A 15,304-nucleotide genomic window follows, 5' to 3' on the forward strand; every position below is an offset into this window, starting at 1 on the left:
TGCAGAAAGAAGGGGCAGTGTTGTAAATAATTATCAGGGTCACACTGTCAGTCACATTTGGGTCTTAAATTGTGCAATACCCCCTAGCCTGATATGGCAAGTTCTGATAACAGTACCGTTTTCTTCTGACCATGATTACAAAAATCTTTTCAGTTAAACCACTCTCGAGTTATTCACTTCAGCCCTCATTTTGATAAGCGAAGATTCTCACTGAATTAGCAAAAATATAGAGGCAACCCTGATTTTATTTCATTAAATGAAAAAAAGTTATTGATGCATACAAAGTACTACGTGAGAAGCAAAGTCATGGTCACTGCCGGGAGGGAGTTGGCACATTAGTCATTTCTCCTGGCCTGGCTTCTCCAGTTGCCCCAAATGCATTAGGGCTACTCACCTATAGCCAGTTGAAAACAGAACTAACCCCTGAGAACACAATCAAGGTCAGCTTTTCCTTGAAGAAAATATAAATTGGCAGGAAAATTTTGTGCAAGAAAAAGCTTTCACGTACTCATTGCCAAGTAGAAATTACTTGTGGATTACTTGTGGTCAGTTACTTATTTATACCAAAAAAAAAAAAAAAAAAAAAAAACCACCCAGTAGATTAGTGAATTAAAGTAAGCACCTACTCTGTTTTGCTGAAAGTAGAGCAAGGAGAGAAGATCCCACTGAGAGCATACATTCTTTGGGTCAAAATGATTAAGAATTTCAATACTTTAAAAGTTGGGAGATCCCACAATGTAGTCTTAGTTTGAATTCCGGGGTCTCCAACCTTGGAGATTTTAAAAACAAAATGTATTTCCAGGTAATTTGGCTCTTTTCTCTGACTCAAGGAGAATACCTTTCTTGCCATTAAAAAGGAAGTCACAGATGTTTCTTTTCAAGAAATCAATGGGCACTGCCATTTGGTTATGCAAAAATGGGTTTCAGAAAGAAGAAGTCACACAGCCTGTCCTTGTAAGGAGGACAAGCTCTCCAGACTCCCTATTTGATTCCTGGGTGCTTTTTAGGCATCGCTAACTTAGACCATTTGGGAAATTCAGTTTCTGGTGTCTGGGGACCTCAGTTTCCATTATTTTTGACATCTTAACCATTTGACCTTGCAAAGAAGCCAATAGTCTGCTATTCTTCTATGACCCTAGAATGTATATGGAGTGGGACATGGGGTGCAGGTGGGCTGAGAGAGTGGCAACACAGAAGGCAGAAGGACTCCAGGTATTGCACCCAAACTAGTCCCAGCTCTGCCTCTGGGAGTTTCGTCAAGCCACTTCCCTTTTAGGGCTGCAGTCTCTCTTGCTCTAGAATTCTATGATCTATGAGGTTTACACTAATAGCTCTTAGGAGGTAAATTTGATTTGGAAGCCTGTTCCACCTTAAATTGTGCATGTAAGTATGAACTTTCAGTGCTTACATATTGATTTTGAATCTGATTTCAGACTCAACAATAGGTTTCCAGGGAAAAGAGCTAATTAGTAAATTGATGGGATGCTTCCAACGGAGCAGGCCTGCTGTGTTTTTAGAACCAGCAGGTGCTGAGAGAAGTTCAAATGGCACCAACAGGGTTGGATAATTGAGAGGATGTCAATATGGTAGTCTATGATACAGGGTTTAACTAGCTTCCTGTGACTTGCCTCTGGTTGGAGGGGAGACTGTGGCATCATGAATGAGCACCCCAAACCAGATCACAGGCTCCCAGTGCAAGCAAGTCAGGAGCAGACCTTTTGGGTGAGTGAGCTTTCGAGGCAGCTGTCAAATGGACTGTGGGAGGTACCTGGTTTAGAGAAATAAAAAGAGGACAGCAAAATGCAGCTTCAGTGAACAAAATGTGTAGAGTAGTGAAGGACCCAGATCAAACACACACAACCTGCACTATCTTCATCTGGTGGAACTGGGCTTGAATGAACTGAATAGAGAGAGGAAATGGAGACTGTGTATTTGTGTACATGGGTGTATTTGTGTGCATCATGCATGTATTTGTGTGTGCATTCAGGATTAACTGGATGGCTCACTGCAGTTAATTTTACTGCTTGTTAAGTTTACTGCTTGTTTGCATTATCCCCCAGTAGGACTAGACTTGATGAAGTTGAGAGGGGAATTCCTCATGGCAGTTTTCTTCTCTGCAGGCTTTCCCACAAAGCACCAAGGGCCATGTACCTTCTGGGGCCCCCCAAGCAACCCAGAATTTTCTTCTCTGTAAGGGGCTGCTGGGCCTGTTTTATCAACCTGCTAAAGCAGATGAAAGCTGGCTGCAGAGCATGTGGTCATCACATAGAAGTAAGCAACAAGGGATAAAGAAGTTTGGTCCTAGACTGAGTGTGGTGGCTCAGGCCTGCAATCCCAGCACTTTGGGAGGCCAAGGTGGGTGGATCACTTGAAGTCAGGAGTTCAAGATCAGCCTGGCCAACATGGTGAAATCCTGTCTCTACTAAAGATACAAAATTAGCCAGGCATGGTGGTGTGAGTAATTCCAGCTACTCTGGTGGCTGAGGCAGGAGAATTGCTTGAACCCCCATGGGAGGTGGAGGCTGCAGTGAGCTGGGATCATTGTGTGACTGCACTCCAGCCTGGGGGACAGAGCGAGACTCTATCTTATTAAAAACAAAACAAAACAAAACAAACCCCAGAGGTTTAGCCCTAGTTCTGCCACTTGCTACCAAAGTGACCTTCAGCAGGGTAGCCTCTCCAGCTTCTATGTCCTGCATTATAAAACAGGGAGACGGACTGAATAAATTAACACATGTGAAGTGCTTAGCACAGTGCTGGTACATAGGTGCTCAATAAATATTACTTATTGTAATTACGATTAGGATGAAATGCATTGTGTCAACAAATTCATCAAGATAATTTCCCTTTCATCAAAGCCAGGCCAAAATTGGAGTGCTATCAGAATTCCCAAAATGCAGAATGATAAACTCAGGTCAGGAGAAATAAACACACACCAAATATTCCAGATACTGAGGAAGAGAAATGGAAGTTCCTGCCCTTCAAGGATTTAGGGTTCATAATGTTCATGTTAATGAACATTATGAAGAACTTGGACAGGAACATTTAGACAAGAACGGCCTGAAGAAGCTAACTTCATTCCCAATGGCTTGTCTGGATGGAGACTGACAAGGTCAAGAGCTGGCAGAGCTTCCTGCTTTCACAGCCCCCAGCCCCTCTGCCTGAGCTTGGCCCATCCTCCAGCCTCAGTTTCCCTGGCTGGAGTAATAACCACCAGGGCCATGGAACATCTCGAAAAGAACCCAGGTGTGGAGCCAGTCCTCTGGGTGGGTTCCAAACCCAGGTGTCCCACTTACTATCTGTGTAGCTTCCAGCAGTTCCTCCACCTGTCTGCATCTGTTTTCTCACCTGGGTGATTAGGAAATCATGTATGTGATGATAAATAAGATGATGTAGGTGAATATGTCCTGCACAGGGGCTGACCCCCTGACAGAGTCCCTCCCTCCCCCAAGCTGCCATCCCACCAAGAGGCAGAATGTATGCCTAGAAGGGTAGTGCAAACACCAATAGAGGTGGCTGTGCCTGAAAGCGCTGTGGGAACTCCCTGCTCCTGGCAGTTGGAGATGAAATCTGAAAGGCCCCTGTTAACCCTCCTTCAGGCCAGTGGGATGACCACTGGGGTGAGGCAGTCCTGCTCCGCTGGTGGGAACAAATGGGGCTGCCAGGTGGGATCTAACCAGGCTGGACAAAAGGAAGCAGTGTGACCAAGCCATCTGTCTACACAGGAAAACCAGAACCACAATAAGCTGTGTTAGTCTTAAGTCAGCCTAAGTGGGTCTTTCATGTTGTTACTGGGTCAACTCTTTTTCCTTTTAAGCAATTTTTGCTACGGTATAGACCCGGAGGCTCCCATCTCAAACCTCACAAGAGTTTTGCAAGATTATTTTGGAAGGCCTGGGGATAGCTCATGTGGACCCTTCTACAACATTTCCCTTTCATCTTTCTCCTCGTGTCACCATAGTGTGAGAATTTAACAAGGAAAAGTTGCTGAAGGAGAGGGATGGGATAAGAAGAGACAGAGAGAAGGGATCAGAGCTCCAGGTAGGAGTCAGAGTCCAAGGAATCAGGTTGGAGCTGTGGGACCTTGGCACAATGCAGGCAAACTAGAAAATGAAGATGTATTTGATGGTCCCAAAGGTGACTCCAGTTTTTGATTCCAGGTGCCCAGGACAAAGGTATGAAGTCACCTCATACATCAGCCCATGAATGTCAAGTCAAAAGGAAAAGGCACAGGAGTTTCTCTGGGGTGGCCTTCCTTCCAGCCCATATTCCCATAGGCCACCCTGATACCCTATCTCAACCCATTTTCATTAAGTCCTAACAGATTCTAGGCTGTGTCACAGGACTCTGAGACACCCACCCCACCAGCTCAAACTCTTGAGAGGAAAGCAAAGGCCAAGATTTCCTATGAGCAACACATCTCTATGTTTAAGGAGCTGCTGGGGGCAGCAGGTGCTCCTGTCTGCTGTGACCTCGTGACTGAGTGATCTGAAAACTGTGCTGAGTCTTCTTCAACTCCCCCGGGTGTAGGTGCCATGCATCTCAAGACTAAAGAAAGCTTTAAATAAAATACATTTTTAATGGAACCCAGTAGCATCATTGCATAGATCCTGGCCATCAAATTTTGCCTTCAGTGAGGTCAAAGCAAAACCCCATCGTTTCTTTGAAGGGCAATTGCAGTGATTGTGGTCTGTCACAGAAGAAGCAGGTCTCAGAACCACTGATCCTGACCAAAGACACAGCCAGAAATAAGAGCAGGGTAGACCCACATAACTCTCTTTTTCTGTAAGCAAGGACATGACCATGGGAAAATTTATTTTCATCATTCCTTGTTTCACACTTGGCATTTGAGCTTCATGGATGGAGGAAAGAAGAGAAGGTGATGGACTTGAGAAAACACACAGCTTCATGAAGACCAGGGTCAGGAAACAAAAAGTTTCGATAAACAGGAGACAGCAAAGATAACAAAGGAACAGAAGAATCGGAAATTAAGAAAGTTTAAAAAGGAGAAAGACATGTGAAAATTGGGAAGTTAGCTCTTAAGATAAGACAGAGAAGCCAGCTGACATAGGGCAGTTGATAACGAGTACTGATAAAGTGAAACTGCTACTTCCATAAAAAAAAATTCCCGCCCAGCTCAGTGGCATGTGCCTATAGGCCCAACTACTCAGGAGGCTAAGGCAGGAGGATTGCTTGAGCCCAGGAGTTTGAGACCAGCGTGGGCAACATAGTGAGACCCCTCATCTCTTAAAAAAAACATTCTGAATCAAATTGTAGGTCTCATTCAGTTTTTGAGAAATCTTCCAAAGGAGAAGTCACTATATCAAAAAGACGCCTAAGGTGCATGTTTATCATAGCACAATTCACAATTGCAAAGATACAGAATCCCCCTAAGTACCTATCAACTGATGAGTGGATAAAGAAAACATGGTAAATATACACCGTGAAATACTACTCAGTTGTACAAAAAGAATGCAATAATGTCTTTTGCAGCAACTTGGATTGAATTAGAGGCCATTACCCTAAGGAAAGTAACTCAGGAACGAAAAACTAAATACCACATGTTCTCACTCATAAATGGGAGCTAAGTTTTGGGTACACAGAAGCATACAGAGTGGTGTAATGAACACTGGAGACTCAGAAGGGGAGAAGGTGAGAGGAGCATGAGGGATGAAAAATTACCTATTGGGTATGATACAAACTATTCAGCTGATGGGTACAATAAAAGCCCAGACTTAACCACTATACAAGTCATCCATGTAACCAAAAACCACTTGTACCCCTAAAGCTGTTGAAATAAAACAATTATTTTTAATTAAAAAAATTCCATGCTCTGGAAATTCTAGGACAGGAGAGCCAATCAGGCACTGTTCAGAGCAAGCGAAGAGCACTCACTTGCTAATTATACCCTCTCCCTGCTGTCCCCTGTGCCCCTTGGCTGGCCAGGGACCTTACCAACAGAGCTGGACAGCACCCCCTTCCTCTCCCAGCTCCCCTTATCTCATCAATCAAAACTTACCCTGTGTCTCATTTTTTTAATGAAATAACCTTGGGCTATAATGGGTTAATTAGTTAATCAAATCTATTCTAATTCACTAATTGGCTCATATGTCATCTATTTGAGAAAATCATATAAATAGCCACTTCTTGGCTGTTTGCAACTACTGAGTCATTTAGTATCTCAGGACCTCCATTTTCTTACTTTAAAATAACGGTGGGGGGGAATTAATGTCTAAGAAAGGGGTGATATTTGAGTTGAGTCTTGGCGTAAAATGGAATGGAAGGGCTGCAGCGTGCTATTTTTAAGATAAGGCAAAAGAGGAGAGAGCGTGTTTAAAGGAAATGAATGTAGCAGCAAAATCGCCTGATAGACTTCTAGCTGAGCATAATTATTGCTGCATCCTCAAGGGATAAAAAAGAGCCATGCAAAATGTCCCAGAGGGGCTTGGACTTCCTATTATGTTTATTAATCATCTTGATGAAAATGGAAAGTCTACATTGATTAAATTCACTAATGATCCTAAACTGAGCGAGGAGTAAATTCCAGAAAGGATGGATTTATAAGGTGAGTAGTAATATTAATCAGCTCATCTTCATGAAAAGGGTGGCAGTAAATGAAATGGGATTTGCTATAGATAATGGCAACGAGGTACACCTGGGGGGAAACGATAATGAGTCCAGATTCAAACTAGGAAGGTATTATTTAGGAAATAATAATGGTGAGAGAGCTCTAAAGTGGAGAGTGAATAATAAATTAAAAACAAGCTTAAAATAAGCGCTCATTATGGATCACAATTTCACTCTCAGCACTTTTGCAGTGGGGTGGTACAGAGAAGGTGAACGTGAATGGCAGAGATGGAAGCAGGTTTATAGTGCAGCACTTATATTTTACTGGTGAGGACGCTGAGGCCCAGAGAGGTTAGGTATAGACCGACCAGGTCAGGGTGGAAAAACCCTGTCACGCTGGTCACCACTCTGTCCCCTGCGGTGGTGGCAGGAGATCACGATTCCTTCTGACAATCTAAATTTAGCCTCAGAATCCTCAATGCTGCACTCTAAGCAGTCTCTCATTACTTTGCTCACAAAATATTATCTCGTGTCATCTCTAGCTTACATCATAGAGCTAGACGTTGGCAGAGCCGTGGCTAAAAACCTAGATGTCCTGAATGTCTAGTGCTTCTATTTCACCCTGTACGTTCTAAATTCTCAGCAGGCAACATTGACTATAACTTCAAAAGTCAAAGACTCAGAAAGCATAACTCACTTCTTATCCAGGGTTCTGACCTTGGTGCCCATCATCTTGGTTTAAGTTTCTTTAGACAGCATTTAAAAATCTCCCAAATTGAATATATATAGAGAGAGGTGTTGGGAAGACACTTAGAAATAGCAATAGTTTTGAGCCAGTGAGTTTTGTGCCCCTGGGGAGTCACAGAAAGCATTTTTAAAAAGAAGTCTATTGAATTCAAGTAACAAAAATTAAACTTCCACCTTAGGCATTTGACAAAATTAATGACCTTGTTAAAAATTCCCTGAGACTGATGAATGCTTCTCATATTTGTTTCTCTCCTGGGGAACAGAGTGAATTTTCCCTGTGCAAATGGAGCCATGTTGAGGAAAGTCCTGTGTGTGCTGGTTAGTTAGGTGAGGGTGTCAACCTAGGGAGGAAGGGAGGGGAGGGGAAGAATGGTCTCAACAGAATTGTGAAGCAGGTGAGTTTGGCCCATTCTCACTTCCTTTTAGTGTCTTTTCAGTTCCCTTTCCCCAGGAAGGCTCATGATGCTCCTGTAAGTCTCTCTGATTGATGGGACGGCTACTCCTCTAAGGCTGAGCTGGTTGTGTGTTGCACAACTTTAGGGGACGCTATTCTCCTTTGGGAACTCGCTAACTTAGCATGACCAGCCCCCTGGCAGTTTCAGAACAGTTCTCCATTTATTAGGCCTTTCCTTGTCTTTCCCAGTCTTCAATGGAAACCTATCTTCTATGTGTCAGATCAGAGTCATTTCCACATGGGCTAATGGGTCACTGCCCAAGACTTTCCTGAAGACCCACCCCATAGCTTAAGCAAATGAATTAAATAGTAGAACATTTTGGCATGTGCCTGAACAAAATCTCTCCCATGTATACTCTTCCAATGGTTAATGAATACCTCATAGGATTCATGAGAGATAGCATCCACACACTTGATCACCCATAATCACAAAGGTTGGCTACCAAGATCTTTTTCTCTTTTTTTTTGTTTTGTTTTGTTTTGTTTTTTTGAGATGGAGAGTCTTGCTCTGTTGCCCAGGCTGGAGTGCAGTGGCGTGATCTTGGCTCACTGCAGCCTCCACCTCCTGGGTTCAAGTGATTCTCCTGCCTCCCGAGTAGCTGGGATTACAGGTGTGCACCACCACGCCCAGCTAATTTTTTGTATTTTTAGTAGAGACAGGGTTTCACCATGTTAGCCAGGATGGTGTCGATCTCCTGACCTCATGATCCGCCCTTCTCGGCCTCCCAAAGTGCTGGGATTACAGGCGTGAGATACCACACCCATCCCCTAGATCTCTTAAATAAGACTTTAATCTACCCAGCACTTTAAAGCTTGCAGAATCCTGTCCCACCATGCCAGAGTGTCCAGAGATCAGGTAAGATCAAGTCAGTTAATCTGGGGTCAGAGCCCCATCCCTGCCACTTGTTGGCCATGCAGAACAGAGTTAAGCCAATTATCTAAACTTTCCAAACAAGTTTTTTGATAGGACTAAGATAATGTATTTACCATAGTGCTTGGCAATAAACAAATAAATAAATAAATAAAAATTAAAAAACACATGTAATCTGCTATCCCTGCAGTTGTTTTTATTTCAGATACCCTGTGGGGCAGGAAAGCTGGATGTTATCTCCTTTATCTTGAGAACCCTAGCAAACAGAGAGAAATGATTTGTCTGGCGATACACAATCAATCCTTGTCAAGGCTGAATGTTAAACCTGGGCTTTCTATGTAAGGCTCCAGTCTTCTTCCCACCATCTCATGCTCTTATAGACCTAGTGCAACAGTTGACGACATGTGTGTGCCTCCCCAGGCTGCATGGTTTATCATATACATGAGACACACTGGTTGCTTTTTAACTGTTTCCTTCTCTCATACAATGCCTATGCTGACTTGCCGGAAACACCCGAGTAATAGCCAGAGTATGAATTTTCTTTTCTTTTCTTTTCTTTTTTTTTTTTTGAGACGGAGTCTCGCTCCGTCGCCCAGGCTGGAGTGCAGTGGCATGATGGGCTCACTGCAAGCTCCGCCTCCTGGGTTCACACCATTCTCCTGCCTCAGCCTCCTGAATTTCTGGGACTACAGGCGCCTGCCACCGCGCCCACCACCACGCCCGGCTAATTTTTTTTTTTAGTAGAGACGGGGTGTCACAGTATTACTGAGGATGGTCTCAATCTTCTGACCTCGTGATCTGCCCACCTCGGCCTCCCAAAGTGCTGGGATTACAGGCGTGAGCCATCGCACCCGGCTAACACAGGGTATGAATTTTCTGTCTTCAAGGTGCAAGTCCACATGTCCTGGGTGTGGAATTGACATCTGTGTCAGGGTAAGACTGGAAATGTGCCCCTTCATCCATAGCTGCCATTGGGTATATTATCCTTCACAGATCTCACTGACAGAGAAGGCGCCCATCTTACTAGCCAAGCAAACTAGTCCATTTGGTCCTAACATAAACAGTTGCAGAGCTAACACAGGAGCCCGGTGATGCATGGACCTTTTGATACTCTATATCTGTTAGGCTGAAGGCTCAGGGACAGATCCAGATTTTGTGGGCCCCTGTAGATTATTCAATTTTGGAATCTTCTTTTTTTAAAAAAAGTATAAAGTCAAAATTAGATACGGGAAAATTACAGAGATGGAGAACAGACTAGTCGTTGCCAGGGTTCAGGGATAGAAGAGAGGAGAGAGAGATGGGTGTGTTTATAAAAGGGTAACAGGTGATGATGAAACTGCTCTGTATTTGACTGTGGTGATGGGTACATGAATTTAAACATGTGCTAAAATTGCATAGAACCAAACACACACATACAAATGAGGACATATGGCTGGGCACAGTGGCTCATGCCTGTAATCCCAGCACTTTGGGAGGCTGAGGCCACTGGATCACCTGAAGTCAGGAGTTCAAGACCAGCCTGACCAACGTGGTGAAACCCTGTGTCTACTAAAAATACGAAAATTAGCCAGGTGTGATGGCATGTGCCTGTAGTCCCAGCGGGAGGCTGAGACAGGAGAATCACTTGAACCCAAGAGGCAGAGGTAGCAGTGAGCTGAGATTGCGCCACTGCACTCCCACCTGGGTGACAGAGCAAGACTCGGTCCAAAAAGAAACAAACAAATGAGGACATATACAATTGATGAAATCAGTAAGATCTGGATTACCAACACCAATATTCTATTCCACTATTGTACTATAGTTCTATAAGATGTTACCCTTGAGGAAAACTGGATGAAAGAGACACAGGATCTCTATTATTTCTTCCCACAGCATGTGAGTCTAAGTATTTCAAAATAAAAAGTTTAATTTAAAACATGGATAAAACTGGAAACAAGACTTGGGGAAAAAAAAAAATAGGCACCGGGTCTAGGAGGGTTGGTGCTAATGACAAGGTTGGACACTTAAACTTCACTTGGCTTCATTTCCTGATTGGAAAGGCAGTAGACCAATAGAAAATGAGTCACAATAGAGATATGAAACCATTTTAAGACCCACAAATGAAAGTGTACACTTCTGGGATTACCTTCTTTGATCACAAGGAAGGCTGCCAATGTAAAATAAACATAAGCTACTTACCCACATAAATAGGTTGGCTCCACTCACTCCAGAGCCCCGCCTCTCTGCACATGGAGCTCACTGCTGCTCTCACTTGAACATCATACTTAGAAAGATCATCAATTATTGAGATGAATGCATTGGTCATCATTTTTTCTATCTAAGTGGGGAAAAATAGCATTATAAGAATCTCTAAACACCTAATTTAGTTCTGCCAATTATCAGAATGGGAGGTCCTATATAGGTCATGTGACTCACTGTTCAGCAAGCCATTTAAAATCAACAGGGCACATATCAATTCGTTTATACTAGGCGCTTCAGTGTTGCTGTGTTGGCAGTCACCCTTCAGGAAAACGCTATCTTGTAACCCAAATATATGAAATGGTCAACAGTCAAGATCCAGGTGATCCTATCCAGGCCGAGCAGATGTTTCCAGACTGAAAGACTGGAGTGGCCTATGCCAAGATGCATTATTCCCTCACCTTGTCCCTCCATAATCTATGGTCACATTACTAAATAATATTACACGAACACTAGATTGTCTCGTGTTGAAGCAGTTTTCTCATGAATGAGCCCTTCTTCTTTTTCTTTCTGCTGATCACGGTCGCCACCATCCAGCCAGTCCCCTGTGCCAGAGATGTGTTCCTGACACCTGTATCTTGAATACTCCCTGGAGGTGTTTCTCCCTTTTTTACTCCAGCCCTGTGTCCATTGCCTATTTTAGCTCTTATTATCTTTTGCTTGGACTGTTGCAGTAGCCACTAACTGATATCCATATGTCCATGTGGCCCCTCCCCACTCACATCCGGTTTTCACACTGCTACCAAAATTCTTCTACTCTGCAAATGTGGACATATTTCTCTCTTGTGTGAAATTCTTCGGTGGCATCCATTGCCCGCAGTCATGGTTTTTAACAAAGAAGTCATTTCTTTATTTAAAAAAAAAAAATCTTATAGAGCCACTCTGGGAGAGGTCACAGTGTCAGATACAGAGTCATGAGTTCAGCGTTGGTCTTATATCCAGGCATCCAGGCAGACTGAATTACTTGCCACTTGACTGAAAGAACCATACTCTCCCAAGCATAAAGTTAGTCCTTTTCCTAGACTGGTGCAGGTCAGGAACTATTTATTACTGGCCTGTGATGGGCTAAATACAGATAAAATTATGACTACAATTTGGAAGTTTTGGTAGCAATTTGACATCACCATGACATCCAAACACATGATCAGTGAACTGATACTTTACATGTCTTTGGCTATATTTAATTTTTGCTAGCAAATCATTTTTATGTATTTGACAAAAGCACCAATCGATGGTAGATTAGATATTATAAAAACACACGCACTCACAGCCCTTCAGTGTAAGTATTTTGGGAAGCTCTGGCTAAGAAAGTCCTTCTCATGTTTTCTCACCAGACCAGTTTCTCTTCATCCTTGCAGATTCCGTTCAATTCCTCTCTGCATAGCAGACTCTGTGCACACACCCCCATCTCTAGCTGCACTGGCTTTTCCTGTGGGAGAGCAACCCCAAGGCTGGGCAAATATGTCACAAGATTGGGTCACTCCATGGCAGAAACAGTCTTATTTCTCACAAAGAAGCCAATTTGTAAATATTTGTTGAATCTAATGGAATTGGCTTTGTCTACTCTCTATAAGACATGAGTTGGAATCCTGTTTTTTTTCCCTAGCTTTGTGACTGTGGGAGAGTTACTTCATCTCTTTTGCCTCACTTTCCTATAAAATGGGAATGATAATTACATCATAGAATTATTGTGAGGGTGGAATATACACATAATAAAGTTTGACACATAATTGATGCTCAAGAAATGTTGATTGACTTTCTTCTCAGTTCCTTTCCCTTTGAAATTTTTGTCTATTAGTACTAATGAGTTTTTTTAAATTGTGGTAAAATACATATAATGAAATTTACCATCTTAATCCCTTTTAAGTGTACAGCTTTGCGATATTAAATACTTTCATATTGTCGTGTCACCAATGTTCAACAGTCTTTTAATCTTGCAAAAGTGAAACTCTGTACCCATTAAACAATAGCTCTCCATCCGCCCTCCAACCAATTCCTGGTAACCACCATCCTACTCTGTTTCTAAGAATTTTACTATTTAACCTCCGAAAGTAGAATCAGACAGCATTTGTCCTTTTGTGACTGATTTATTTTGCTTAGCATAATGTCCTCAAGGCTCCTCCGTGATGCAGCATGTGTCAGAATTTCCTTTCTTTTAATGCTGGATAATATCCTATTGTATGTATATGTTGCATTTTGCTCATCCATTCATTTAATGGGCACATGGGTTGCTTCCAGCTTTTGGCTGTTGTGAATAATGCTGCTATGGACATGGGTGTACAAACATCTCTTTGAATCCTTGTTTTTAATTCTTTTGTATATATAACCAGAAATGGAATTGTTGGATCATATGGGAATTCTATTTCTAATTGTTTGAGAATTCATCATACCGTTTTTATAGTAGCTGCATCACTTTAGATTTTTTTTTTTTTTTTTTTTTCGAGATGAAGTATCGCTCTGTCCCCCAGGTTGGAGTGCAATGGCACGATCTCGGCTTACTGTAACCTCCGCCTCCCTGGTTGAAGCGATTCTCCTGCCTCAGCCCCTACCCCCAAGTAGCTGGGATTATAGGCATGCGCCATCATGTTGGCTAATTTTTGTGGGGTTTTTTTGTTTGTTTGTTTTGTTTTGTTTTGTTTTGAGACGGAGTCTCGCTCTGTCGCCCAGGCTGGAGTGCAGTGGCCAGCTCTCAGCTCACTACAAGCTCCGCCTCCCAGGTTTACGCCATTCTCCTGCCTCAGCCTCCCGAGTAGCTGGGACTACAGGCGCCCGCCACCTCGCCTGGCTAGTTTTTTTTGTATTTTTTAGTAGAGATGGGGTTTCACCATGTTGGTCAGGCTGGTCTTGAACTCCTCATCTCAGGTGATCCACCCACAGTGGCCTCCCAAAGTGCTAGGATTACAGGCATGAGTCACTGCACCCATCTATCATTTTAGATTTTAACCAACACTAGTACCAATAAGTCTGTTTCTAATCCTTTGTATTAGTTTCAACCAAAAGTATGTTCTTTCAAAACAAAAGGCCAGTAAGATTTGGTTTATACCTATAATACCTGGGTAGATGTAAGTTAACTTTGACCTTGTTAGTACCAAGCTGTAACTTGGTTGCAGTCACTGAAGATAATTTTTTAAATGTTTCTAAAATAAATGTCTGTCATCAAATATTGGAATGATCTGAGTAATTACCTGCAAATATCCGTTCCTTGCATTGTGTATTTTTACTTCATAATCAAAGCAATGGATTGGAAAGGCAGACACTGGTTTCTCCCATTGGATAGAGAGACGAGTTCCTTCAATCTCTGCTGTGACATTCAGTGGCGGATTTATTTGATCTAAAGGAATGAAAGATCAGTGATTTTTTTTTTTTTAGAATCAGTGATCAGAGCTGATAACTCCAATCCACCCACACTTCTCAAGGCATTTCTAAGATATGCTTTTTTCAAATATTTACCATCAGGTCTTAATCAACTGATCTCCAAGCCACAGGAAGCCAGTGGCCTCCCGTAATACTCTTGTCTAATAGTGCTGAAGAAGAAGAGACCCTTCTGGAAACTACAAGGATTACTACTCCAAATGGAGTCAAATGCTTGAATCTCTTCCCCACTCAGCTCATTGCAAGACTCACCCACCATCTCCCTTTACTACTCAAGTTGTACCAGGCCCAGAATAAACCTGACCACTGAGAGAACGTTTCCCTGGACCTTCCACCAAGCCTTGCCTCTTCCCAGTAGGTATGTGGCCCTGAGCAAATCACTTCCCCTTTCTGAGATTCAGTTTTCAATTTTAATTTCATTTTGTTTACTGCATCTTTTGTTTTTTGTTTGTTTGGGGGATGGAACAGGAAGCTTCAGTTGTCTTTTGCATCAAAAAAGAATGGATTAGGGCCGGGCTTGGTGTCTCACACCTGTAATCCCAGCACTTTGGGAGGCTGAGGCAGGCGGATTACGAGGTCGGGAGATCGAAACCATCCTGGCTAACACGGTGAAACCCCGACTCTATTAAAAATACAAAAAACTAGCTGGGCGTGGTGGCAGGCACCTGCAGTCCCAGCTACTCGGGAGGCTGAGGCAGGAAAATGGCGTGAGTCCGGGAGGCGGAGATTGCAGTGAGCCGATATCATGCCACTGCACTCCAGCCTGGGGGACAGAGTGAGACTCTGTCTCAAAAAAAAAAAAAAAAAGAAGAATGGATTGGTCTTCACTTAGGACTCTAATGTCCTTTCCCCTGAGATCTCACTTGATTGTCTTATGGTCCCGTGAAGTGAGGGGAAAATTAATTCTTAATGAGTGTCCTTGTCTTAGGTAATGTGACTTAGATCTCACAATTAATAGGGACAAGCTAAGAGTGGGGTCGACTGGCTTCAGAGCCTCCTGTTGCCTAAGGAGAAAATTCTTAACGAAGAAAGTACTTATTTATTTTAGTAATCTT

At 42.9% G+C, this 15,304-nt stretch overlaps 1 protein-coding gene across 1 annotated transcript in view; it reads right to left on the reverse strand.

The window, feature by feature from the left end:
- Positions 1–15,304, reverse strand: part of LOC105477608 (interleukin 5 receptor subunit alpha) — a 39,874-nt gene that overhangs the window by 15,128 nt on the left and 9,442 nt on the right. The window contains exons 7-8 of the mRNA XM_071092111.1: positions 14,063–14,208; positions 10,818–10,956 (exon numbers count right to left, since the gene is read on the reverse strand). Of these exons, the coding sequence (XP_070948212.1) occupies positions 10,818–10,956; positions 14,063–14,208 (285 nt within the window). The remainder of the gene's footprint in view (positions 1–10,817; positions 10,957–14,062; positions 14,209–15,304) is intronic.

Source organism: Macaca nemestrina, chromosome 2 (assembly GCF_043159975.1).
Source record: "Macaca nemestrina isolate mMacNem1 chromosome 2, mMacNem.hap1, whole genome shotgun sequence".
Lineage (NCBI taxonomy): Eukaryota > Metazoa > Chordata > Mammalia > Primates > Cercopithecidae > Macaca > Macaca nemestrina.